Source organism: Elephas maximus, chromosome 22 (genome assembly GCF_024166365.1).
Source record: "Elephas maximus indicus isolate mEleMax1 chromosome 22, mEleMax1 primary haplotype, whole genome shotgun sequence".
NCBI lineage: Eukaryota > Metazoa > Chordata > Mammalia > Proboscidea > Elephantidae > Elephas > Elephas maximus.
The window spans coordinates 76248588-76274402 of record NC_064840.1 but is presented as its reverse complement, the minus strand read 5'-3'; the positions used below and the strand labels follow the sequence as shown (position 1 = coordinate 76274402).

General features: G+C 39.7%; 1 protein-coding gene across 1 annotated transcript in view; it reads right to left on the bottom strand.

Annotated features, from left to right (window-relative positions):
- Window positions 1–25795, bottom strand: part of VPS37A (VPS37A subunit of ESCRT-I) — a 32666-nt gene extending 6871 nt beyond the window's left edge. Inside the window, exons 1-9 of the mRNA XM_049866942.1 lie at window positions 25403–25795; window positions 15027–15101; window positions 13035–13149; window positions 12276–12376; window positions 8389–8611; window positions 6660–6730; window positions 2669–2796; window positions 2523–2581; window positions 2376–2444 (exon numbers count right to left, since the gene is read on the bottom strand). Coding sequence (XP_049722899.1) covers window positions 2376–2444; window positions 2523–2581; window positions 2669–2796; window positions 6660–6730; window positions 8389–8611; window positions 12276–12376; window positions 13035–13149; window positions 15027–15101; window positions 25403–25527 — 966 coding nt within the window. The 5' untranslated portion in view covers window positions 25528–25795. The remainder of the gene's footprint in view (window positions 1–2375; window positions 2445–2522; window positions 2582–2668; window positions 2797–6659; window positions 6731–8388; window positions 8612–12275; window positions 12377–13034; window positions 13150–15026; window positions 15102–25402) is intronic.
- Between the last annotated feature and the right edge of the window lie 20 nt (window positions 25796–25815).

Below are 25815 nucleotides of genomic sequence, written 5' to 3'. Positions count from 1 at the left end.
GAAGGGTCCAGGAATCCAGGGTTTTTTGTTTGTTTTTTCACTGAAGCATTTTAAGAATCTCTTCAAGCAATTCTAATACAAAGCTATAAAAAGCACCCAGGGGTCTGAATAACTGTTATAATGTTTACTGGACATTTCTGTTTCTTCTTTTGTAAACGTCCTGTCCCTTCCTTTGCCCACTTATAAGGGGTCTATACAGACCACCAGTGTTAGTATTTGTGTATTACATATGTTACAAAACCTGTGCCCACTTCTTCACCTGGCTTTCAGTTTTGTATATGGTCTTTACCACACACATTTGAAGTCTGTATGTACCCAAACATGTCAGTCTTTTCCCTCATGCTTCTGCCTGTTTCGTGTCATGCTTAGAAAGGTCTTTCCCACCATAATCTTAGAAAACATATCTGAAGAGAGTCGCCTCTCATCATTCCATGGCTTCCATTTAAATATGTGCTCTATCTGGAAACCCTTCTCTGTACAGTATGATGTAGGAATCTAATGTTTTCCTAAATGACTACTCAATAATGTAGTATATTGAATCCTCAATCTTTTTCTCAACCCATTACTCATAGGGTGACTATGAGTTGGAATCGACTCGACAGCCATGGGTTTGGTTTTTTTTTAATTACTCACATACACGAGTCTTGTTTCAGAACTGACGTCTGTCGCATAGAGCGACTTTTCTCTTTCTACCGAACTACCACATTGTTTTAAACACTGAGGTTTTACAGTGCAGTTTTATACCAGGAATGGGAAGTTTTTCTCGCTATTTCTTTTTGTTCACACTCTTCCCAAATCCTTTTATCCATTTAGTCATTTAGGTGAACTTAAGAATAAATCTGCTAAGGTTAAAAAGAATACTCTCGGGATTTTTACTGGAACTGTATTAAATTTATAGATTTTAGGAAGAATGAAATTTTTATAATGGTGTATCTTTCAGGCTATGAATATGCTATATTGCTGTGCTTACTCAAGTCTTTATATCATGCAGTTAAGTTTTCTAATTCACTTCGCTGGGGTTTAACTTCAGTTCTGTTGCTAGCTTATGGTTTTCTTGCTATTTTAGTTTTTTTCCTCTACTGCATTTTGAACTAGTAATTACTGGAACGTAGGGAAAAAGTGTCTCAGTTCTCTGGGATTTTTGCCTGTTTGCTTGCTTTTGGTAAACAATCATTTCATCTCTTCTTTTATATTAAACAACTTTTTTTTTTTTTTTAATCTTGTTGGAGTGGCTAGAACCTCCCAAGCAATGTTAAACAGCAGTGATAGTGGAGCACCACCGTCTTATTCCTAACATAGATGGGATCCGGGTAATGCTTAGTTATTAAACATGATGTCTGAGGTGGGTTTCTATTATTCTTTACCAAATTAATAAATTAATTTCCATTCTTAGTTTACTGAGAATTTACATACAAAATAATGCTGACTATGGTGAAAAGCCTTCTCAGTGTCCACGAAGTGCTAACGTGCATCTAAGGGTATTTCAGCTGCTTCTCTAGGATTCTGGTTAAGAGGAGGAAGGACTGCTCAGGTTAGACTCCTCACTCTGACACTGTCTATCTATATGACCCCAGGGAGGTTATTTAATCTCCCTGGGCCTCAGTTTAACGACCTACCTCACAGGGTTCTGGGGGAATTAAATGGGCCAATGCATATAAACAGCTTAGTGCAGAGCAAGATACAGTAACTGCTGAACGTTAGCCATTCGTCTTATTTCTTCCAAAGGACTATCACATTATTTACGATTCGTTATAAAGTTAGATTCTCCTTCACCATCATTTTTTGCTACTGCTGTTTTATTTCTAAGTTTCACCGCATTGGCTTCACCTTTCACAATTCCTGCTTTTAAAGGTAATGGAATACTATTAACTATGATGTTGGTTATTGATATGAGACATAAGGTTGTATTCTTCCATTCTGTTTCTATTTATTTTTTTCAAAAATATGGGTTGAATTTTAAAAATGTCTTTTTATTATTCGTATAACTGGGTTTCTGGCATAAAACCTGCCAGTTGTGGTGGTTATACCTCAGCTTTTCAATTTGCTAACTTCCCACCGAAGATATTTATACATAAGCATACAAATGAGTCTAAAGTTGAAGTTTTTTGTTGCTTGGTTTTATTACAAGGATTACACTGATTTCATCAAGTTATTTAGGGAGAATTTTCATATTTTCCTATGTCCTGGAACCAAATACGCTCTTAGATGAGCATAAATGATTTATAATGCTCGTATTTGAGAGCGGTTTGTCTACATTTAACAGTGCCATGCCTTATTAACGCAGACGTCTAAATACTTTCTGATGATAAAGTCAGAACGTGGTTCACATACGCTAAGATCAAAAATTCTTAAGGTAAAGAGCTAAACAATCTTACCTCACTAAGTTCATGCTGCCTTTGCATCTTCTTTTCAAAAGTAGATTTCATTTGTGTAAGCAATTCATACTAAAAGAGAAAGTAAAAATGCTGTCTTATCTTATTTTTTTTAATTGCATAATATTTTTCTTCAAAATAATAACTCACCTTATCTAAAACACTCTGCCTTTTGGCTTCCAAGCTGGGCTCCAAAAGGAGATTTTTTCCTGTAAGATAAATATCCCTGGCTTATTTCTCAAGATAAAGATCACATTTTTCACAGGAAATCTGAGCTGAAGTACAGGAAGACATACTTGCTAGCTCCTCAATACTTTTTACTAAGTCATCCTTGTCAGTAATGACTTGTTTTAGTTGAGGCAAAGTCAGAAACTGTTCTAGTAATAGCTCCTCTTGTTCATTCATATCTGTCAGTTGTGACACACTAGAAACACAGCAGAAAAAAAATCTTGTTAATGAAAATTAGCCAGCCAGTTTTCTCCCCACGATGACAAATATTCACGATTTTTCAGTTTTAGCAAACTGATAGGGTTCTAAATAATTATTGAAGTATCCACTTTTACATATAAATCTAAGAAGGCTAGTAATAACCTGAAGAGCAAATAAAATATCAACCAGAATGGAACATAAAAGAGTATGCGTTCTTATAGTATCTGTGGAGGTGAATTCTGGTCCAGTGGGCACACTGACGTTGTCTACTTTCTCTAAAATCACAGCTGTGGGGAAGTGTTCACAACTGGGCAGTGGCCTGAAGTTAACAAGAAGAGGAGGATCCATGTAACTCAGGGAAGACAAAAGGGTAAATCTAGTGCTCCCACTTATTCAACCCAGGCTCCTTAAAATAGGAGAGCGGTGATGTATTTCTCATTTTTTTCTTCCTGTTTAATTTCATTGCTTTAGAATATCACTTATTTCCTCAATTTCTCTGATAGGAACCAGGCTGATTTGTAAAATTTAAGCTATCTATTTCTTCAAAGTATGTTCTGAACCTATTAATAATATAGTAAATTCAAGGAAGCTAAATGGACAGACAAGTTAACATTAGAAGCTTTTGTTCCCATTCCTTTCATTCCGTGTTGATGGGTGGGAAATAGAATTGGAAAGGAACCCAGAGTGGTTACTGAAATATTCGGGTTTATAAAAAGTCTTTGTGGAAGACTGTTCTTTCCATTCAGGCTTAGACCAGATCAGTGTGGTTTTAACCGTATGTGGGCCATGATGTAGCCAATAAAACCTCCCAAGACTCAGCAAGGCACAGTCTTTGCTTCTGTTTGGTGTCAAACTACTACAGCCTACTGAGACTAGGGTGTGTGAACAGCCACAACGACCTCCCCATTTTAACCCCTGTACCTGTTCAGCTGATAGGTGTCTGACTGTCACAATAAAAGATGTATGTGTGAATTTGTGTGTGGTACATATATGCATAAAATATTTTTTTAAAACAAATAATGGAAGGTCAAAGCAGAAAAAAAAAAGAAACCCTGGTGGTGTAGTGGTTAAGTGCTATGGCTGCTAACCAAAGGGTTGGCAGTTCGAATCCGCCAGGCGTTCCTTGGGAACTCTATGGGGCAGTTCTACTCTGTCCTGTGGGGTTGCTATGAGTCGGACCCGACTCGACGGCACTGGACTTGATTTTTTTTTATACTTATGGGGGAAAGAGGGAACTGGGAGGGACAGGAATGGGAGCTAACCCTTCTGGACATATCCTTTGGTTTTGACCATGGAACCATATAAAAACATTATATAATTAGAACATAAAATTATACAAAGAAAAAACAAAGCAGTCTTAAAATTCAAAGCAGATAGAATTAAACGACCTGTGTTTGCTAAGTTACATACAGAGAAGCGTTATTTGAAGTGACTTCAAAAAACAGTATTTGGCAGTACATCTCTGACAGAATATATCCTAAAAATCAAAACCAAACACAAATAAACAGAAATGTAACCTGCATTCAATAATCTTAGTAACACTATTGGTATTCCAATTCTGAAAAAGAACGAGAGCCCTTCAGAGAAGTGGCTGGCTCCAGGTCTGGGAAAAGAAAAGGTTCACGATGAGCCCATGGCATCTTTGTTTCATCAGAAAAGACACAGAAGTCAACCTGAAGAGCTTCCTGCTGACTATAGATGGGACAGGTGAAGCATCAAAAAGAATAATGATTGCAATGGATTGAAACACACTGAATATATATTTTTTAAATATATCCAAAAAAAAAAAACAAAAAACCCACCCATCAAAACAAACTTCGCAGATTGCAAATGCATCAACACAGTATTTTGAAAATTGAGAAAGAGAAAAAAGTCAAGCATTTATTTTGCCTTTCCCATATAGAGTGTATTTCAGTAAAACTAAATAGTTGATTAAAGAACGTTCTCTGTAGAAGAATTCTGGTTAATAAATGCAGAAGGGATGACAGAATCAGAATATCAAATTTACAACTCTTAATGAAATAACGGATGATCAATGGTTGCAGGTGTTTCAACCTGATCCGATCTTAATCTCACTGAAAACAGGGCAACCAGGTATCACTGCTGCCTGATGTGATACCATAGGACGTATCCCGGCCAGAAGAAGTGAACCTTATCTAATCAGGCCTCCAGATCTAACCACCCGTAGCAGAAACTACAGGAAATAGAAGACTAATTATTAACAGAGGATGCCATCAGGCAAAATCAGGAGATGGGGAATTCCATAGGGCAAATAACCAACTTCTGCACTAAATAAATAATAACATAAACATACACATATTACACAAATAAAACATATAAATCTAAAGGTGAAGAAATGGTTAGCAATTTAACTTGAGAGATACAGCATACAAATGCAATGTGTGGACTTTGTTTTGAATCCTGATTCAAACAAACCAACAACAAAAATATTTTCTTATTAAGGCACTGGGGAAAAGAGATAACATTAAGGAATCATTTTTAATTTTGTTAGGCATAAAAATGATACTGACTACGGTCATGGCTAAAAAAAGAAAGTCCTTATCTGGTAGAGAAATTTACGGAACAATTTACGGGTGAAAAGACAGTGTCTGAGATTTGCTTTACAATAATCCCAATCCACATCTGGACTTCGCATCCACCCCCAAAACCCCCCTCAAAAAAACTGGGCAGGAGGGTACATGAAATCAGATGTGCAAAGAGGCTAATAAATATTGATGCTGAATGATGGCTGTGTGGAGGCTCATTACACTATTCTGTTTGCCTTTGTGTGTTTTTGACATTTCCATAATAACTTAAAAAAGAAGAGTAAGAGAAAATCAGAGAGAGAGAGAGAAGGTACTATTCATTTTTATCAATATTTACTGAGGCTCGAGAATCAAAGAGCTCAAGGTTAACTTAACCAGAGTCTGTTTCTTCTTCTATAAAATGGGAACTGTAGTCCCTGACTCCAAGGGTTGTTGTGAGCATTACAATGCATATAAACCCGTAACATACACCTGGCGTACTGTAAGCATTCATTAATTTATTATTATTAAAAATATTAATACTCCTATTTCCTAAAGTGATTGTAAAACATTAAGTCAAGTAAAGTTGAACAACTTTTTTTTTTAAACCTTAAGATTTCTCATGCGTATTTGGTCATACATCCCTGGTGGGATATATCTTAAAGCCAAAAAGAACAGCTAAAACCAAAAACTTTTAACTGTATGCAACAGCGTTAGTAATAACGGCCTTATGGGTATTATAAATCTTCCATGGGGGTAGAAAGGATGCAATCCTTCCCTAAACTGAGGGTCACAAAACACTTCTCTCATGGAGCATCTCAGAGGGCCTGTGTGCCATTAAAAATGCTACTTTAAACTTGAATGTTACAAACTTACCTGCCATAAATTTAATAAACTTTTGGCTCTGTAAAAATACCTTGTAATCATTTACGATAACTTTATTTCTCTACACACAAAGTTCTATTAATGGAACAATACAAAGATCTAAAATAGGCCAAGATATATTTTGAAATCTGCAGGAATAATGGATTCAAAAGTAATTTTCAAAAGAATGTAATTCACATGAGAGAAAGGGCCTTGTTATTTTGGCAACTCTTCTATCATTCCCAGCTTCAAGAAAAATCCCTGGATACATACGAGTCACTCAATAAATACAACCTGCAAGACCTAAAACTGATTTATTAAAAATTTCCACTAAGACAACCACAACACAGGAATAGTGAGGATTTGACAAATCTTTGTATTCAATGTGGATATGAAAATGATACTCTGTTCTGTATTTAAAAAATAAAATAAGACAACGAATGCCGACCTTACCCTTCAAGGTTTTTACCTTAGTTCTGAGAGTTCTGGGAACGCATCAGGGACATCCGGCATCTTATAACCAACACCATTCTGGTTTATCTAAAAAGAGTTTTAAATAGTGTTCAATTGCAACCATCTTTGTGACTGCACTCATTTACTTACCAGAAGAAGTTGAGATGTACCACATCCTGTAACTGCTTTCACTATCGCCTCTTCATCTTTGCACCTCACCTTTTCTTTACTCTCCCCGTCTTCCTTCCAGCTGTTTTCTCAGTAGAGCTTTGTATACACGGGTTCCTTTTTGGGGGAGGGGATGGTGAGGACCACATGCGTAGCTACGTTTGCTCTCTTTTTTGGACAACTGTATGACTGTAAAATAAGTCTCTTAAGTGTATCTGTGACAATGTGGAGAACTGCCTGTGGATTTCATTGGTATATATGAATACATTTACCACAAGTGAAAAGCAATAGTATAAAAAATTATTTGGCAAAAGTTTGAATAATAGAATAGTAGGTAGGTGAGGAATAGAGTACGCATTGTTTGAATATAGAGGATGCTTTAAAATTAAGAAGCCATGAAAAGTTCTCTTGCAATTTGTTTATACTGCTAATTTACAGCTTATTCATATAGCATTCAGAAACACAACGGTGAAATGGCTTGGAAAAAAGAAAGTATACTTATATTCATTTCCTAAATGATTACAAATTCTGAAATTAGTACTGCTGGATGTGATAAGGCTTTACGCTATTTCAACATTACTCTGGGTGCTATTCACTAAGGGTTAAAAGTGAAAGCTTTTACATCCCTTTGTATGTTTTATACACAAAGTGTTAGTTTCTCCCTCGATCACATCCCACATGGCAACAGTTACCAGCTCAACTGAAGAACATCATTTTTTTACACTAATGAGGGACCTGAAGCCTTTAATGTGATGTAACACACTCTCCACAACAGAATACCTGCTTCTCCTATATATGGAAACCCTGGTAGCGTAGTGGTTAAGAGTTCAGCTGCTAACCAAAATGTCAGCAGTTGGTATCCACCAGGCGCTCCCTGAAAACCCTATGGTGCAGTTCTACTCTGTCCTGTAGGGTCACTGTGAGTCGGAATCGACTCGATGGTAATGGGTTTGGTTTTTTTGGTTCTCCTGTAGGATCACTTGTTATGCCTATCCCTTTGGCCTATATACAACGGCCAGAGAGATCTATTATAGATAGACTCACAAATAGGCCACCTGGTTTACGTCTTGTGCCTTTATCAACACTGCGACCTCTTCAAAGAATGCCGTGTACTGACCCCTTGCCATTCCGGCAAACTCAGAACCTCCCTTCAAAACCTGATCCTCAAAGGCATGAATTCATTCATTCATTTATCCATCTCATTTTTACTGAATGCCTACCAAGTATCAGGCATGATTCGAGGAACCAGGGATAACGTGGTAAAAAATAACCACATTTTTTAAAAAGATGCCCCTGCTAGTTCTGCCTCAGTCCCTGCGAGCACTGGCTCTCTCTCACCTGTGTCTCCACCATAACTCTGGACTGTTTCTCTGCTTTATAGGAAGTTCCCAGTTTGCCAGTATTTGCTTATCTGTTGTTCTTCTCTACTGTACTGTTTGCTACTCAGGTGGGAAAATCTGATTTCATCTTTCTATCTTTTGTGCCTAACTCAGCAGCTAGCACAATGCAGGCACAGATAAATGTTTACTGATTGAATGTTTTAAAGGTAAAAAATATAGATATCCAAAGATACCAACCGGTGCTGAATTATCTGTCGTGGGAATGGGTAACGGCAGACTGGCGAGGATGCCGAAGGAGGGAGCAGCGGGTTTGGCTGTGGCATAACTTGTGGCTGAAGAAACAGTGTCAGCAACCGATACAGAAGTGATAGTCCTGTTAGCTTCTTGTGGGGGAAATGGAGGGAGAAATGGGAAACCCTGAGAAGCATAAGGAGGCAGTCCACTTGGGTTACTGTACAGGCTAAAGACAGAAGAAAGATTAGATTAGCTTTTAGGGGTAATATCTATAAAATTACTCATAAATTGTTCTAAATAGTAACAGTCACGCAATATAGATGGAATCTGTTTACAGTAGGTAATACCGTTAAAATTATGTAACTGAATTAAATCTTATATAAATTGATGAAATATATAACTCCAAAAGAAAGAGAATCGTGTTTTCCATGAAAAAGAAGATGAATGCTTCAAAAAGCACACAATCAAACTGGTCGGAGACAGAGAGGCCATTCTTGAGTTTTCAGAATTCCACTGCTATCAATCATTATCTTACAAGAACTAGAAAATTATAGTCCTAGGGTGGGAAAAGACTTTCTGTTCTCACATCCAGAAGTTACAAGAAAATACTGATAAATTCCACAACAAACAAATTCTACACAACAAAGCCCACTGTAAGTAAAGATGAACGCCATAGTGGAAGAAAACATGAGAAACTCGTATCACAGACAGAGGAATAATTTTTATAATACCTAAAAAACTTCCAGAAATTCTTAAAAGACTAACAACCCAAGAGCAAAATGGAAAGCAGGAGAGTATACAAATAAAAGGAATTCAGAGAAACAGAAATGAAAATATCTTTAAAAGACAGGAAAAGAAGCTCGACTTCACTGTTTGATAAAAGCAACTAAAATTCTACTAACACACCATTTCCCCCTATAAAACTGGCAAAGAGCCATTTTGATAATACAGTATTTTGGCAAAAGATACAAGGAAACAGGCATTTTGTACAGGGGCACATATTGCTACAATTACTCTGGACGGCAATTTTGCAGTTATTTGTCAAAACGACAGATGTGGCTACTGCTTTTAGAACTTATCCAACAAATATACTCACATTTGGGTAAAATATTATTTTTTAAGATTATTCACTGCAGCACTAAGGGCAAAGGCAAAGGGTAGGCCTTTCAGGAAAGATTGGAAACAACAAAAATATCAAAATGAATCTTCTGAAATAAATTATGGTACGTCCATAAAACGAATACTTTGTGGCCATAAAAAAGAATGAGGAAACACCTTGTATACTAACATGAAAAGCTCTCTGTAACTATACCATTTAGTCTGAAAAAAAGAAAAAAAAAAAGGTACGATGCTACTTGTGAAAAAACACCCAAAACCAAACCCTCTGCCATCGAGTCTGACTCATAGCAACCCCACAGGGACTCTATAGGACAGAGCAGAACTGCACATAGGGTCTCCAAGGCTGTAACCTTTACAGAAGCAGATGGCCACATCTTCCTCCCACGGAGCGGCTGGTGGGCTTATACACTACACACTTAAACACTACGCCACTGGGGTCCTCTTTGTGTAAAAAAAGGGAGAATTAAAATACTACACATACATATTTCCTTGTATATGTATTATATAAACACCCCCTCAAACTAACAACTTCGGATGCCGATGAGGAGAAAAACTAAGTTACAAGGGAAAAAGTGACAGGGACATCTTTCACTCTACATGCCTTTACACTTTTTGAACCAAGTGAATATGACCCATTCCAAAAATTAAAAGCTTTCTGATTACTTATTAATTTCAAAGAATGGCTCATTTTTACTTTAAAACTTTAAAGGTATTAGTGATATATATGCGAACATAAGTTATTTAAAAACAGTATGACCAACACGAAAAAATATTTATACTATCCAAACACCTTAATAATTTTGAACCAATCTGCTTTATTTTGAACTCAGTAGCAAGTATAAAGTCAGTTCAAGCTCCACTGAAGGCACTGGCAAAAAACCGGGCTCTAGGAATCGATGGAATACCAAATGAGATGTTTTAACAAACGGGTACAACCCTGCCAGTACTCACTCGTCTATGTAAAGAAATTTGGAAGACACTGCCTGCCCACTCCAAAGAAAGGCGATCAAATGGAATGCAGAAATTATCGAACAATATCGTTAATATCCCATGATAGCAAAATTCTGCTGAAGGTAATTAAAAAAATTACTACGGCTGTACATTGACAGGGAACTGCCAGAAGTTCAAGCTGAATTCAGGACAGGATGTGAAGCCAGGGATATCACTGTTGAAGTCAGATGGATCTTGGCCAAAAGCAGAGAATAGCAGAAAAATGTTTATCTGTGTTTTATCAACTACACAAAGGCATTCGACTGTGTGGATCACAACAAATTATGGGTTAACACTGCAAAGACTGGGAATTTCAGAACACTTAATTGTGTTCATGCAGAACCTGTACGTGGGTCAAGAGGCAGATGGGCAGTTGTTCAAACAGAACAAGGGGACACTGTGTGACCCACAAATGGAAAAGTGTGCGGCAGAGTCGTATCATTTCACCTCACTTATTCAATCTGTATGCGAATAATCTGAGATGCTGGACTCTGTGAAGAAGAATACGGCATCAGGATTGGAGGAAGACTTGAACAATCTGCAATATACAGATGACACAACTTTGCTTGCTGAAAATGAAGATGACTTGGGAGCACTTACTGATGAAGGTCAAAGACTATAGCCTTTGGAACGGATTACACCTGAATGTGAACGAAACAAAAATCCTCGCAACTGGGCCAATAAACAACATCATTATAAATAGTGAGGCTGTCAACGATTGCATTCTACTTGGATCAACAATAATGTCCATGGAAGCAGCCGTGAAAAAAATATGATATATCGCATTGGGCAACTCTGCTGCAAAAGACCTGTTTAAAGTTGGAAAAAGCAAAGATGTCATTTGGATGACTAAGGTGTGTCTAACCCAACCCATGGTCTTTCCAATTGCCTCGTATGCACACAAAAAAGGAAGACAGAAGAATCATTGATGAGTTCAAACTGTGGTGTTGGTGAAGAATACTGAAAATACCATCAACTGCTAAAAGAATAAACAAATCAGTCTAAGAAGAAATACTACCAGAATGTTCCTTAGAAGTGAGGATGGCAAACTTTGACTTGCCCACTTTGGACATGTCATGAGAAAAGACCAATCACTAGAAAAGGAAATCATGTTTGGTCAAGCAGAAGGCCAACGAAAACAAGGGAAAGCCTCAATGAGACAGACTGACATCAGCCACAACAATGGACTCAAAGCGGCTGAAACGTGTGAAAAATTAAACAGATCTTCTAAGAAAATTAAACCATTGTAAAATTCAGGTAATTATGAGCTCCAGAAAATGGCAAAAAAAAAAAAAAAATATATATATATATATATATATATACACACCATTAGGAAATGTAATCGTGATAAAGTACTTGGCTTAACAATAGACAATTGTTAAGGGAATCAGAATTATGAAAACACCAAATGCAGATTTAAGTAAAAAAATAACAAAACAATTTAACAGGGAGGATGAGAGAGGGTAAAGGTTTGTGAAAGACGCTGAACCCCTCATCTAACATAACAACATATCTATAGATAATAACTAAAATGAATAGCAGTATTCTTATGTACATACCATTCAGAAAGACAAAGGCAAATACTAGAACAAACATCTAGAAGAGTAAAACTCAGTTGCCTTCAACCAGCCTAAGTATACAGTATTTGTATGAAGGTAGGATGTGGTAAGCAGAGAATCGCCTTTTAACATCATTTGATTTTTTAAACTAGATTTTTATTACTCTGATAAAAACAAAACCAAATATAAGCAAAAGTGTTTATTCATTATAAATATACTCACTATGGAAACGCTGTTGAAGTAGGAGCCAAAACTGGAGGAGTCTTCCAAAATTCATCCAATAGACTCTGAATAATTTTTCCAAGATCTGAGTGCATCGTAAACTGGAAGTAAAAATAATACAGGACGGTTAAAGTAACTTTTAGAAAAACAAGACCATAAAGTGTCCTTAGGATAAAACGTCACTCTAAAACTTATATCTTAATCCACTTTTGTAGGTCAAGAATTAAATGAAAAGCAGAGGTACTGAGTCAATTAAAAATTAAAATTTTCAATTAAAATCTTTTCTCAACAGAATCAACACCATAAATGTTTAGTAGTTAGCAAGTCAGCTTAGAAGTCTACTTGGTCATAACAGACCTGCAATGTTTCCACATTTCATTATCTACAGGAATGTAGGTGTCAAGGGTAAACACTGAGAGTCTATTTAAGTTACAGTCGCCCAGTTAATCAATCATACACATATCCTAAGAACTCAAAGGCATATGGGAATTTTATTCCTTCCTAACAACTAGGGAATGACCTGCTCTGAAACAAAATTGTCACATCAAGAGGTCCTGACCAATGAAAAACAAACAACCTTCCAATCAGAATTGTAGTGCTAAGTAAATACAGTATTATCTATTACACATGGTGAACATAAAATTTGAAGTTACTGATTCCAAAATGAAATTTTAAGTGTGTTTCAGATTTCTAAACTATTTCACAGAAAAGTTGTACAGCTGTTATATCCCTCTGAGATAGGTTCTCTGGCATACATACGTTGTTTACTAACGGACAGGTAACATACACTCCTTGTTTATCCATCAAGTGATGTCGTATTGGTGGGTAAACACTGATCACGGGTTTTTCCTGAGGAAACTGAGGAGGAAGCAATCTGGTAATGACAAAACGGAAAGGAAACCAGAAAACAAAGACTGTGAATGTTACATTATATAAACATGATCCTAAAACAAAGTTAAAAGCAAATTAAATTTTCACACATTCAGACTAATTATTCATTAATAAGTCCTCTGTTACGGATGTTGAGTTGATTGCAAACATACAAAAGGTTACACTTTGGCAACAAGACCACACAGTGAGTTAATAGAGTAAAACCTTTGTTTTTGTAAAATATTCCTCACATCACGCCAATTCATTGCTTTCCAACAGAATACTCTGCCAAGTTATACAAAATCTCAGCTAAAAACTAGATCAGGCATTTGTATCAGGTAAACCTCATCAACCCCATCTGGCTCTTACTAGACGGCAGGACCTGGCCATAGAACTTTCCTTGTGAGTTTTCTACTTTGAAAACACTGCCAAGAATTATTTCACAATCTATTACTAAAGAGTAAGGTGGACAAAAAGAAAGTACTAAGGTTGAAAAACTGCAGCTGTCGGCACGCCTCAGTCCTTCCAGGCTCCCTTCTAAACTTCCCAACCAACACCTCTCCCAACTTTGAGGTCAGTCACAGGATTTCAAACAAAGAACGGTAAATTCTGAATACAAAAAAAGTGAACATCTTAAACTTTTTTGAACTGCTGGAAAATTATGAATAGTGAATAAAATCATAAAAATGGAATCTTCCTGAATATAGAACCTTGTTTTCCAAACTCGTCTAAAATTTAGAAGTGTATTTGATTTCTCTTTAAACTGTCTCTCTGTTCCCCTGATAACTGAGAAAACTATTTGTTGGCAGCGCTGTCAAGAAAGAAAAAAACCAGGTCCTTGTTGGCCTCTCCTACTTAGCTCTGCCAGGAGCATTTCATGAGAGAGAAAGCTACTTCACTTGTATAGTTGAAGATGTTAAACTAGTTGGGTAAAAATCCAACGAATGGTCTTTGGACCCAACCAATCTGGGTTTGTATCCTGACTGTGCTATTCACTACTTACGTGTCTGTAATTTGCCTCAATTTGCAGGATGCTAAAACCTCACATGTATCAAATTAACCTAGCATAATGCTTGGCACAGTTATATGTTCATGTTTTAATTAGTTCATTCAACTAGCATTCGATAAGGCCTACTATGTGCAGACACTATGCTAGGCAATATGAAGGTGAGTAAGACGTGGTTCCTGTCTTCAAGTGAGGTACCGTTCTACCCGGCTCAAGCGCTTTCTCTAACAGTCAGCCACCTAATGCAATCTGAGATGATAACTTAATTTTCTCACACTAAAGACTAATAGTTGCATTTAAGGCTAAATGGGTACTTCAGAAATCATCTTGTCCAAGCTTTCTTCATTGTAACTTTAGTAATAACCTCATGATTATATTTTTAACATTTTAATTTTTTTGCCTTAAAAATAATCAGCAGATCAAATTCAGCCTCGAATGTTCTGGTTCGCATAGAAGATTTCTGTTGCTGCAAATGAGAACATTTTAAGTAGTTTCTGTATAAAGGTGAATATATCGCTAATGATTTTGCATGCATGATCCCTTTGGTTATCTGTCATTATCATGATTCCTTCAGCTGACCCCCAGCTAAGACTTCAGTCCAAAGCAATAAAAATGATTATAGTACTAAAGAGTATTATTACATATTTTTATTGTATTCCTTCTTTTATACTTTCTTACAGCAATATAAATTAGTGATGTCTTTCAAAAATATTTCACTTATTGTAACTCTGTATAAATTTGAGTTACTAGAAAGTGAGTATTTGCAATAAGCTCACTTTACACAACTTATTTCTAATAATGACTAAGAAAGAGAAAATAAAGATTTTTTTTCCGAAGACCTGTTACATGGCAAAATAGAACCCAATTCTACTCACATATTAATGTTAATTGTCAGGTTGTTCACGGTGAATGGTAATCTGTATTCCACATCTTTCTGTATTTCAGCTATACTATAGGAAAAAATTTGAAAAAAAAATTATCCAAAGTTATAAAAACATTAATGCTAAAAACAAATGCTAAATGCTAGAGTCTACTAAAGCTCAGCTACGTTAATTTTAACCACACAATCTGGACAGCCAGTAAAACTTGTACTTTAAGGAAAAAAATATCATAGTTAGAAAGGCTTAGCAAATTTGGACACATCATCAAAGAAGACCAATAGCTAGAAAAGTATATCATGTTTGGTAGAGGGTCAGTGAAGAAGAGGAAAATACTCAATGAGATGGACTGACACGACAACGGACTCGAACATGCCAACGATCATGAAGATGGCACAGGACCCGGCAAGATTTTGTTCTGTTATATACAGGTCACCATGAGTCGGGCTCAACTGGATGGCAACTAACAACAACAACAATGTTCTGAAATATCGAAAGTGGGGAGGCAGCTGTTGACGTAAAGAGGCAAGGAAAATTCTTGTATTACTGCTAGACTGATTTACTACGCATCCAATTCACCAGCAGTAGAAGCAACTGTAAGCCCTCTGGCACGGAGGGATAACCTACGGTCTGTAGTTGGCCCTCACTGCTACTGTTTGAACTCTAAAACGCTAAACTTCCTCTGTATTCTTTGTGTGTATGTTTGTACACTGCATTTCTCCATATAGTAAAATCATATTTATGAAGGGGAGACGATTGGATTTCAAGATCAGTTCTTAGGATTAAATCCTTTAGAGTCAAAATCACCCTTGAAAATCCTACATAAGGTTTACACAGTTTTAGGCATGCGGCTTACATACAAGAATTCTTACGTGATGTTTGAGAACTCCTAAAAAAAAAAAACTGAAGGATGGACTAAAAGGAAAATCTAAAAGGAGGGAATAAAGCGAAAGTCTACTTGTTCACATGGTAACCTTGAGCAGGTTACTTCTCCAGCCTTGGTTTCCTTGTTGTAAGTTGGTAACTGCCTCAGAGGGCTGTTGTGAGTAAATAAATGTAAAGTGCTCAGGATGAACGCTATTCTAAATGTTATTTATTATTTTTTACAACCATTATTAGATATGCAGATATTCAAAGCCTTTTAGATAACTTTAAGATAACCATGGAATTCCAAGTGGGAAATGGATGAGGGATTCTAACATTCCTGCTTACTTTCAGAGTTCAAGTACGTTAGTCACCCTGTGGTAAAGTTCAGTCTCTACAACCTTAAAACAAGCTGGATGTGGTGGGATTCACAGCAACAGTTCAACTGCAGTTTATGCAACAGTCTAAAGTCAGCATGCAAGTTAAACGTATGGCCGTGAAATTACACAAACCGCAGATTTTAACAGATGAGCACCATAAACTGTGCAGTATCCTGAGACCACTGTTGGCTGAATTCTTGTAACTCAAAATGCAAAGGTGCGTTCCGACTAGCTGCGTTAGGCAACACAGCAAATATTTAATTGTTTCCCTTAATTAAAACAAGAATCACTCCCTGGAAATAATTCACCACAAAAGAGACTTTGAAAATCTGCTCTTATTAGTAACTTTTTAAAAAAGCTTATTCCAAAAAGAATTTATTCTCATAGTAAAAAACGAGCAAACAGAACATAAAAATCCCTGGTGGCTGCGTATCCCCAAGACAACTACCGTTAACATATAGGTATAGAACTTTCCAACCTACCTTCACAGTTTTAAGACAAACATAGAATCACACTATACATACAATTTTGTAACCTGCTCCTGTCTCACTCTACAATTTGTTGTTATTCTCTTTCTCAATCAGGAAATGTTATTTTACAATATTGTAAATGGCTGCATGTGTTCTACTATATGATAATACTACTGCAGGGTCGCTATGGGTCAGAATGGACTCAGCGGCAACGGGTTTTTATTCTTTAACCTATCCCTGCTGATACTGAGATTGTTTCCAATATTCACCATTTATAAACCTATTCTCTGATAAACGTTATTGAAGCCATATTTTTATGCTGAAGGTGGTACTCCTTTAGATGTAAATATGTATCTTATATACTTATATTTAAATACTGTAATCACGTCACAAGAGAACATTTAATTTTATCCTCTAGGCTTTTTAAGAAGAGAATTATTATGGTTTTACCTCAATTGCTCTGCATGTGTTTGCGGCTACAAGAGCTGGAACAACAGATAACTCCGTTAATCAGAATTTGTAATTAATTAGCAACCTTATTTCCTTGGTAGTCCCTAAAACTGTAAACAAACAGACCTTGAATCGCAACAGAGGCATCAGCTACAGGTGAAAGATTCCCTCTGTAGAATAAACAATCTCCTCCTTTGTATTTTGTGTAAACTGGGATTTCATCATAAAACTCATTTCAAATGAAGAGCTATTAAATACTGAGCATCTTGCAAAGCAAGTATAGAGAGAAATATACTATAGTCCCTGCTTTGAAAGCGCACATAGCCTGAGGAGAAAATCCAGTGGTTTCAACACACTGAGTATCATGCAGTCCCCACAGTGCTGGGGAGCTCAGTCATGTTTATGGGTGTGCCAGACGCTGAAAGACAGTAGATGCAGAAGAGACTAAAGAAGGTAAAGATAAGAAGATGGGATTAGATCTAAGGAAGGGAGTGGAAAAAAAACCAAGAAAGTAAATATAGGAACTTATCGCAACCCAAAACATAAGACCACAGTGAAGTCAGGAGCAGTCTGAAGGTCCTCCAAACCCTTGAGCCAAGTCAATGCAAACCCAGAGTGTGGAGAGAGGGGTAGGAGCATTTCTCATGGTAATAAATGGGAGCACATACATGGTGCAGCAGGCAGCCTTGATTAACTCTCCCCGAGCAGTACCTCTCATCTGCACCCAGAATGAAACGGTGAGGCAGACCCTAAGGTAACGGTGCCTCAGGAAGTTCCTAACCCCTAGGAGCTACCGACACCCAGGAAGCCTCTCATCTGCACCCAGAACGAAACGGTGAGGCAGACCCTAAGGTAACGGTGCCTCAGGAAGTTCCTAACCCCTAGGAGCTACCGACACCCAGGAAGCCTCCATTTCCAGAATACAAGCAGCCTGCCCCATCCAGGAGGCAATCTTTCCTTCAATCACCAGATGCAGGCTATGGAAAAGGGAGCAAACATCCACAAACAAGTCCGGGGGAACCGCAAATACAGACATGAACAGTCACCAGATAGCTGAAGAAAACAAAACCATGAAAGGCAAGTATCAAATGCAACAAAAGAAGCAAACAAAAAAAGCCCCCAGAACTCAAGGAAATAGAGTGAATATTGAGCCAAGAGAAGACTATAAGTTTGTGTAATTAACATCCTCAGAGAAACAAAAGAAAATAGCATCTGCATGCACACACGCAATGCTGATAGGAAAATGTAAAATTAAGAAACTGGAAATTTAAAATAAATCCTTCAAATAAATGGTTCAGTGCTCTGTTTGCGAAGGGCTTCATATTAAGATTACTGATGCCCTTTAGCATATTAAAAGCTTTGAGACATTCTAAGGTAAACGGCTTGTTTTTTTCCCTAGATGTGTCTGATATGGAACACTGAGGCTACAACATTTTTTAACGGTGTTCCACAGAACTCATCAGATTATGACAGAGTTTTGCAAAGGAAGGTACGGGAACACAGAAGAACGCACCTAACCTTAATGGGAGTAGTGGTGGTGAGGTCTCCTGGGGGGGGGGGGGAATACCTGAGCTACATTTAAATGTCAGTAGGAGTTAACACCCAGGAAAGGGAATCAGGGAAATGAAATGGGCATTGTAGACAGAGTAAGCACCACCAAAAAAGCTTCAGATATGAACTGACACAGAGTTTCTAAAAGTCTCTTTATCCTTGGCCATTAAAGAAACTTGACATTCTCTCCATATCACTGCCTTCTGCGATAACCAGGCACCAAGCTACGGAGGCGGATCTGTTTTGGGCAAGAACTAAAAACTCCTGAAAGAAATGACATGGTCAAAGTTGTATTTTAGAAAACATCGCTCTAACAGCCATGTGGAAGAAAACATTGCGGGAACAAGACTGAGGGCAGAGAGACCGCTAGAGCCCAGTGGCAAGAGAAGGGAGTCCCTGGGTAGCACACACAGTTACGCACTCAACTACCAGCTGAATGGCTGGTGATTCGAATCTCCCCAGAGGTACCTCGAAGACAGGCCTAGTGATGTGCTTCCGAAAGATCACAGCCTTGAAAACCCAACGGAGCAGTTCTACTCTGCACACATGGGGTCACATGAGGTCGCCATGAGCAGGAGTCGACTTGATGGCAATGAACCACAACAAAGTGGAGGTGGGGATGGAAGACTGGGTGGCAACTGAGGATTACCTAGGTTTTTGGTTAGGTGAGCAGACAGCAGAGACCGCTTTGAAGTAGTTCAGGAGTGGGGTAGACCGAGGTAGACGTGAGGGTGGCAACTGAGGATTACCCAGGTTTTTGGTTAGGGGAGCAGACAGCAGAGACCACTTTGAAGTAGTTCAGGAGTGGGGTAGACGGAGGTAGAAGTGACTGGATTCAACTGGCAATGGGGAAAGACCGCCTGTGTTGTAAATTTTTTTAAAGCAGTTATGGACTGATACTGCTAAGAGAAAAATTAACTGGAGATAACTCTTAGGCTGTTATCATCCACTTAGGAAACTCTTCTTAAAATGGAAACATCCTTTTACTGTATCATATACTCGCCAATTATAAATTTTAATCACAGATTATAAACAGACTAAGATTTAATGTACCAAATTAAAATTCACTTAATTGTGGGACTGTTTAATACACATAATTTCAAAGTTCACATTAAGACCTCAGTGTTGACTTTTGTAGATTTCTGTAGCTTCAATAGACTAAGGCATAGCAGATTCTTCTGGAACTTTTTATTGGAACAAGTTAAGGTGATTCCCTCCGATAAAGGAACTACAATCTCAAATACCAGCAGGAACTAGATAACGTACAGGAGTAGAGGCAGCTGCCTGTCGTATCACAGGGAGCAGCGGTGAAACCGAGTGGGATCAGCACAGCAGAGGGCACGGCTACTCTGCCGCTTCAAGCAAGTGTGTTAACATGGACATTCTTGCCAGATCTTTCCATTTTAAAAGTTGGAAACCTGGATATATGTTAACATAAAAATCTCAATTTCTAAATGTTGGCAACTACCAGTCTGTCATGTTATCAAGTTTGTGTGTGAGTCCTTGTGAGCGAAGAGTGAAATCTAGAAAGAAAGGGATAGAATTTAGGCTTACTTAGAAACCCATGAGCTGTGAGGAGGGAGTCTTAGTCGTGAGGGAGGGTTATGCGTAGCAGATTCTCCAAGGCTAAAGGTTCTGGGAATCACAAATAGGGATGGTACCCAGGGTTTGGCAGCAAAAGGAAACACCGCAATTCTCTCTCCAAAAGGATGATCACGCTGAGGGGCCCGAGGGATGGACAGACTTTCACAGTTGGACAGGGCAGTAGGGGATCACCTAGACAATTCTATTACTTCCACGTTACTGTTGCTGCTAAGTGCCGTGGAGTCATTTCTGACTCACAGTGAGCCTACAGGACAGAGCAGAACTGGCCCATAGGGTTTCCAAGAAGCGGCTGGTAGATTCGAACTGCCAACCTTTGGTTAGCAGCCAAGCTCTTAACCACTGAGCCACCAGTGTAATGAGGCCAATAAAGGTTACGTGACTATCCAAGGTTGTACTGCCAGTAAACGACACATCCGTATCTCCTGACTTCTGAGACCATGTATCCAATGGTTTACCAGAATGGAAAAAATAAAATAAAAAGCAATTCTGATAAGCATAACTCCCAAATCAGATTTTTTTTTTTTTAAATCAAATACAAACAAAAACAGCATCAAAATAATCATGGAATTGAATCTGACTAAAATGAATGCCGAAGCCCATATACCGGTGAGGTGATCTCCTTAAATAAAAGATAATAAACAAAGGCTGCTATTTGCATAACTTGGAATTTACATAGTTAACTACGAATAACAACCACCATTCACAACCCAGCTCCAGGTTGCTGTTTTACAGCCCAGAAAATAATAAAGGAGCAAACTAACTTCAGATACTGAGATAATGAGACCTGGATAGTTAGGCTATTCACTGTTAGGGTCACTCGATTTTAATATTTTCTGATTGTGGACAAAATGCAGGGAAATATTTAACAGCTTCACTTCTCAAGACTCTTTATGTACCAGGATCAGTGAATGTATGACTTGGGAGGTTTTCAACTGCAAGTAACAGAAAACCAAGCTGAACCTTAAACCAAAAATATCCCCTGAAGTCTTCTTTAAACCAAAACAATAGTTTAGCATAACTAGTAAAGAATGTCTGACCTGAGCATTGTGCTCTTTTAAGAACTAACTATGGGATCAAACTGACAACAGCAATTCAAAAGATTAGAAAACTTAGGGAGCGGTGAAAGTTTATGTTAACAGAGGAGGAACAATTCAGAAGAGGAGCAAGAGAAGGGTTGCTTGAAAAACATAATCAGTGACACTGGACTTACCTGCAGAACTTGTCGATTTGGTGTATGCCCTGCTGTGTATATTCTCAACAACAACAAACAAAGTATTAAAGAAAGAAAACCAAGCTGAAAGCGGCCTCACCCAGTGAGGGGTTATTTATCTCTCAAGTTCAGAAAGAGGGAGGCTCCACTGCTCGTTAATTTAGCAGCAAAGCACTATCCTGGACCCAGATGTTTTCCAGCTCTCTACCACATTCAGTGGGCAGCCCTGTCCTCACTCATGGTCCAAGAAGTTCCAGATATCTCAGGTACAACAACAATATCCACAACATAAGAGAAACATTTCCTCCCAGACCTCTCTTAATTATTGAGAAAAATGTTTTTTAGCAGCTCCGCCAGTAGATTTCCCCTTCAACTCGCATGGATCAGGATTAGATCAAGAGTCCTGCGTCCAACCATCAGGGGCAATAAGACCGTCATCATTGGTTTAAACAAATCACTGATCATCCTCTGGGGTGGAAAGAGCTCTGCCTCCAGTGAGTACATGCAGAGCGGGAAACACAAACAGCAGTGGGCTCTTCCAAGAAGCCAGGGGAAATGAAGTGGACAACCAACAATTAGCTAGAGTAACCTTTCCCATCTGCCCTGCCTTACGAGTCCCAGGGTGGTGCAAATGGTTAACATGCTTGGCAGGCTGCTAACTGAAAAGCTGCAAGTTCAAGTCCACCCAGAGGTATGGGTGATCTACGTCGGAAAATTCAGCCTTTGAAAACCCTATGGAGCACAGTTCTACTGGCACACCTGGAACCATGTGAGTCGGACCTGCCTGGACAACAACTGGTTACTGGTCACCAGTGAGACTTAGAAAAGGAAACACATAAAACTCAGCTAACCGTGAGGAGAGGCCCGAGGAAGGTGAGAAAGTAAGAATTTCTTACCTAACAACAACAACAACAAAAAAAAGTTTACATCCATTAGAGAAAATGAACTAGAGACTCTTTCCTAAGACTGAATTCTCAGTTATAAGGAGTGAAAGAAGAGGTGGAAGGGAGATGAGAAAAGGTGGTGGGAAGAGGTTATGCAGAAGGCAAAAGAAGTCAAATGCTTTCACTGCAGGAAAGAGCTGCTGCCCTTACGTTTGGTGAAGGGACAGAGTATGAAATATGAGGGAGGTGGGCAGCGCACAAGGACAGTGATGTCCATAATTTAGGAAGTTTTTGTATTATTCACTGAAATCCCATTGAAAGATTCTTTCAACTTATACAGAGGACACCTTCAGAATAACCAATCGTGGTGTATTTCTCCATGGAATCCTCAGTATATGTCGCTCTACTGAATTTAGCTACTCAAACAACACGCTGTTAGGTGCTGCACTGATAAATCATCCCTACAAAAAACCAAGCCCACTACCATCAAGTCGATTCCGCCTCTATAGCCATCCTATAGGACAGAGGAGAACTGCCCCACAGGGTTTCCAAGGAGTAGCTGGTGGATTCAAACTGCTGACCTTTCGATTAGCAGCTGTAGCTCTTATCCGCTATATGACCAAAGTCCAAAAGTGTTATCATTAGGTAAAAGGGCAGACTGAACTAGAATAGGTGGATGGCATTTTTTTTCTGGTACAATCCCATTCCTAGACATCTCAATGTCATGACCTACTTAAATGTTACCAGAAGTATTCTGGTATAATTTGTAAATGTAAAAGATTTAAATTAAATGAAACTTCAAGTATTTTCTGTTAAAGAACTTAAATTGAGTCCTTAAAGTTATATGTTCATAACACTAAAAAGTTTGTAAATAATGTCACATGTCCAATTACATGTCCGTCATTTCTGGCTCAAAATATTAAACTATGGATCCTTTCTATATTCAATTCAGGTATTTATGGATCCTCTTAAGCCAATTTCAGGACTCTCTAAGAATTCCTGCTTTAGAATCACACCTTATTTGGGAGGCAAAAAAATACATAAATTTCAGATAGATCCTTTTCTTTATTTACTAGCTTTAGTAGCAAGGGACTTTGGGGGTGGGGGGTATTCCAAATATTCAACTGCAACCTCAAAAAACAAAAACTTGTCACCACTGAGAGTATTTAACAGAATATACAACAGAATATTCTGTAAAGGCTTAAAGCAACTAATTCCAAGGACGTGGTTCTAAAAAATGTTTTGGCAACAGTTTTAACAGTATACTTCCAAGACGGTATTATCAAAGAAGACACACTTTCATTAGGTTTGCTAAAAATATGTCATTTTATAGCATCTGTTGTGAAAGTGGTTTTTACAGGTTAATATAGAACTTGAATTAAGGTTGACTTTTAAGAACTTTGTGAACTTAATTTTACAAAAAGGAAGCCACTAGCAAATCAAATCACCTGCTACTGTTTTCTGTCCAATGCTACAGATTTTCACCTTTTGAAAGTTCTGAACAAGCAAAACAACTGAGGCAGGTGAAAAACATCTGAAGTGCAGTCAACAATAGCTCTCCTTTTAACCAAATGGATTTTGTGATGAATTTTTCTCTTAATATACCTGATTTAAAACTATTCTAGACTTGTTTGAAAAACATTATTGAAGTGTAACACAGAATGGCTCCTGTGGTTTGCTCATCAACAACGATGGTTTACTCAATGAGAATTATTCAATTTTATTATCTCAGGACATATGCAAAAAGAGTATTTCAAAAGAGGAGTAGGAATGAAAGTCGTTGACATCTTTACCTTAAAATACATGCTGTGAAACTTAAATAAATATGCTTGCATAATTCACTTACCACTTAATATAAAGAGGCAGCTCTAATTTTTGAAAACCATTTAGAGGCTATCAGTAAAACCCGTTGAGGACTCAGAGCGACCCTATAGAAAAGAACTATCCCATAGGGTTTCTAAGAAGCGGCTGGTGGATTCGAACTGCTGACCTCTGGTTGGCAGCCGAGCTCTTAAGCATTGTGCCACCAGGGCTCCATTAGAGGCTACTGGCATTCGGAATACAAAAACCTGTAGAAAACCAGTTTACTGCAGAAACACTTGAAATAAACGGAACTGCCAAATATTCCTCATCTGAGCACGCTGAAAACGAGAGACCCACAGGAAGGCAACCAAAGGATCCAGCAGAGCCGAAAGCACCCGCTGAGCGTGGGGACAGGAGTAACCAAAACGCGGGAGGCGCACCCGGAGGAGTCGCTGGGGCAGGAGAGCCCCGCAGAGCGCGCCCAGGCAAGGAGGACTGGCTGCTGGAAGCGCCGGCCTCCTGGCCTCGGACGTGCCAACTGCTCGCTTTCCGCGCTTTCTGAAACCTGGGGATGACTTCTCATGGCTGTCTGTAGCCGGGCACGGATCTCCACTGGGGCGGCCACGGGGAGGGCAAAGGGGAAGTTGCTGAGGAATCCGGGAGAAGGCCCGAGAGATGGGGATCCGACGGGGATCCGACGGGGAGCGAGGGGATCCGACGGGGATCCGACGGGGAGCGAGGGGATCCGACGGGGATCCGACGGGGAGCGAGGGGATCCGACGGGGATCCGACGGGGAGCGAGGGGATCCGACGGGGATCCGACGGGGAGCGAGGGGATCCGACGGGGATACGACGGGGATCCGACGGGGAGCGAGGGGATCCGACGGGGAGCTAGGGCAGCCGGCAGCCAGGGGTCAGGATGAGTCAGGGGAGGCGAGCAGAGGAAGCAGCAGTGCATGAACGCGGCTTAGGAACCGGAGAGCGCGCGAGACCGGGACCTGGACCGGGACCTGGACGGGGACCAGAACCGGGACCAGAGCCGGGACCGGGGCCCGTCCGAGACCCCTGGGGTGCCGTCCGGAGGCGCGGAGGGTGCCCGGGGACCGCCCGCCCCCGCCGCCGTCCCCCTCGGCTCCCGCCCGCGGGCCCCAGTCACCTGGAGTGGGCGCTCCGAAGGGACTCGATCAGGCGCTGCTTCTGCTGCTGAAGGCTGGTCAGGCCGCCGGCGGACCCCGCTGCGGAGGAGGAGGCGCTCTTGCTCAGCGGGAAGAGCCAGCTCATCCTCCTCGGGTCCCCGGGCCCGAGGGCCTGTCCAGGAGGCTCCGGCGGGCACCTCGCAGCCGCTCGCCCGGCCGCTCGCCGCCGGCTGGGCCCGGCCGCTCGCCGCCGGTTGGGGGCCCGGGCTCCTGGGGGGCACGCTGGGACTGCGGGCGGAAGGAAGACGGAGCTCGCCGTCCGGAGCACGCAAGCTCGCGCTCCGCGTCCGGCCGGCCCGGGAGCGAGTCAGGAAGCGGGACCGCCCGGCGCGCCGCCGCCTCGGCCGCCGGCTCCTGCGTGCCCCGCCCCCGC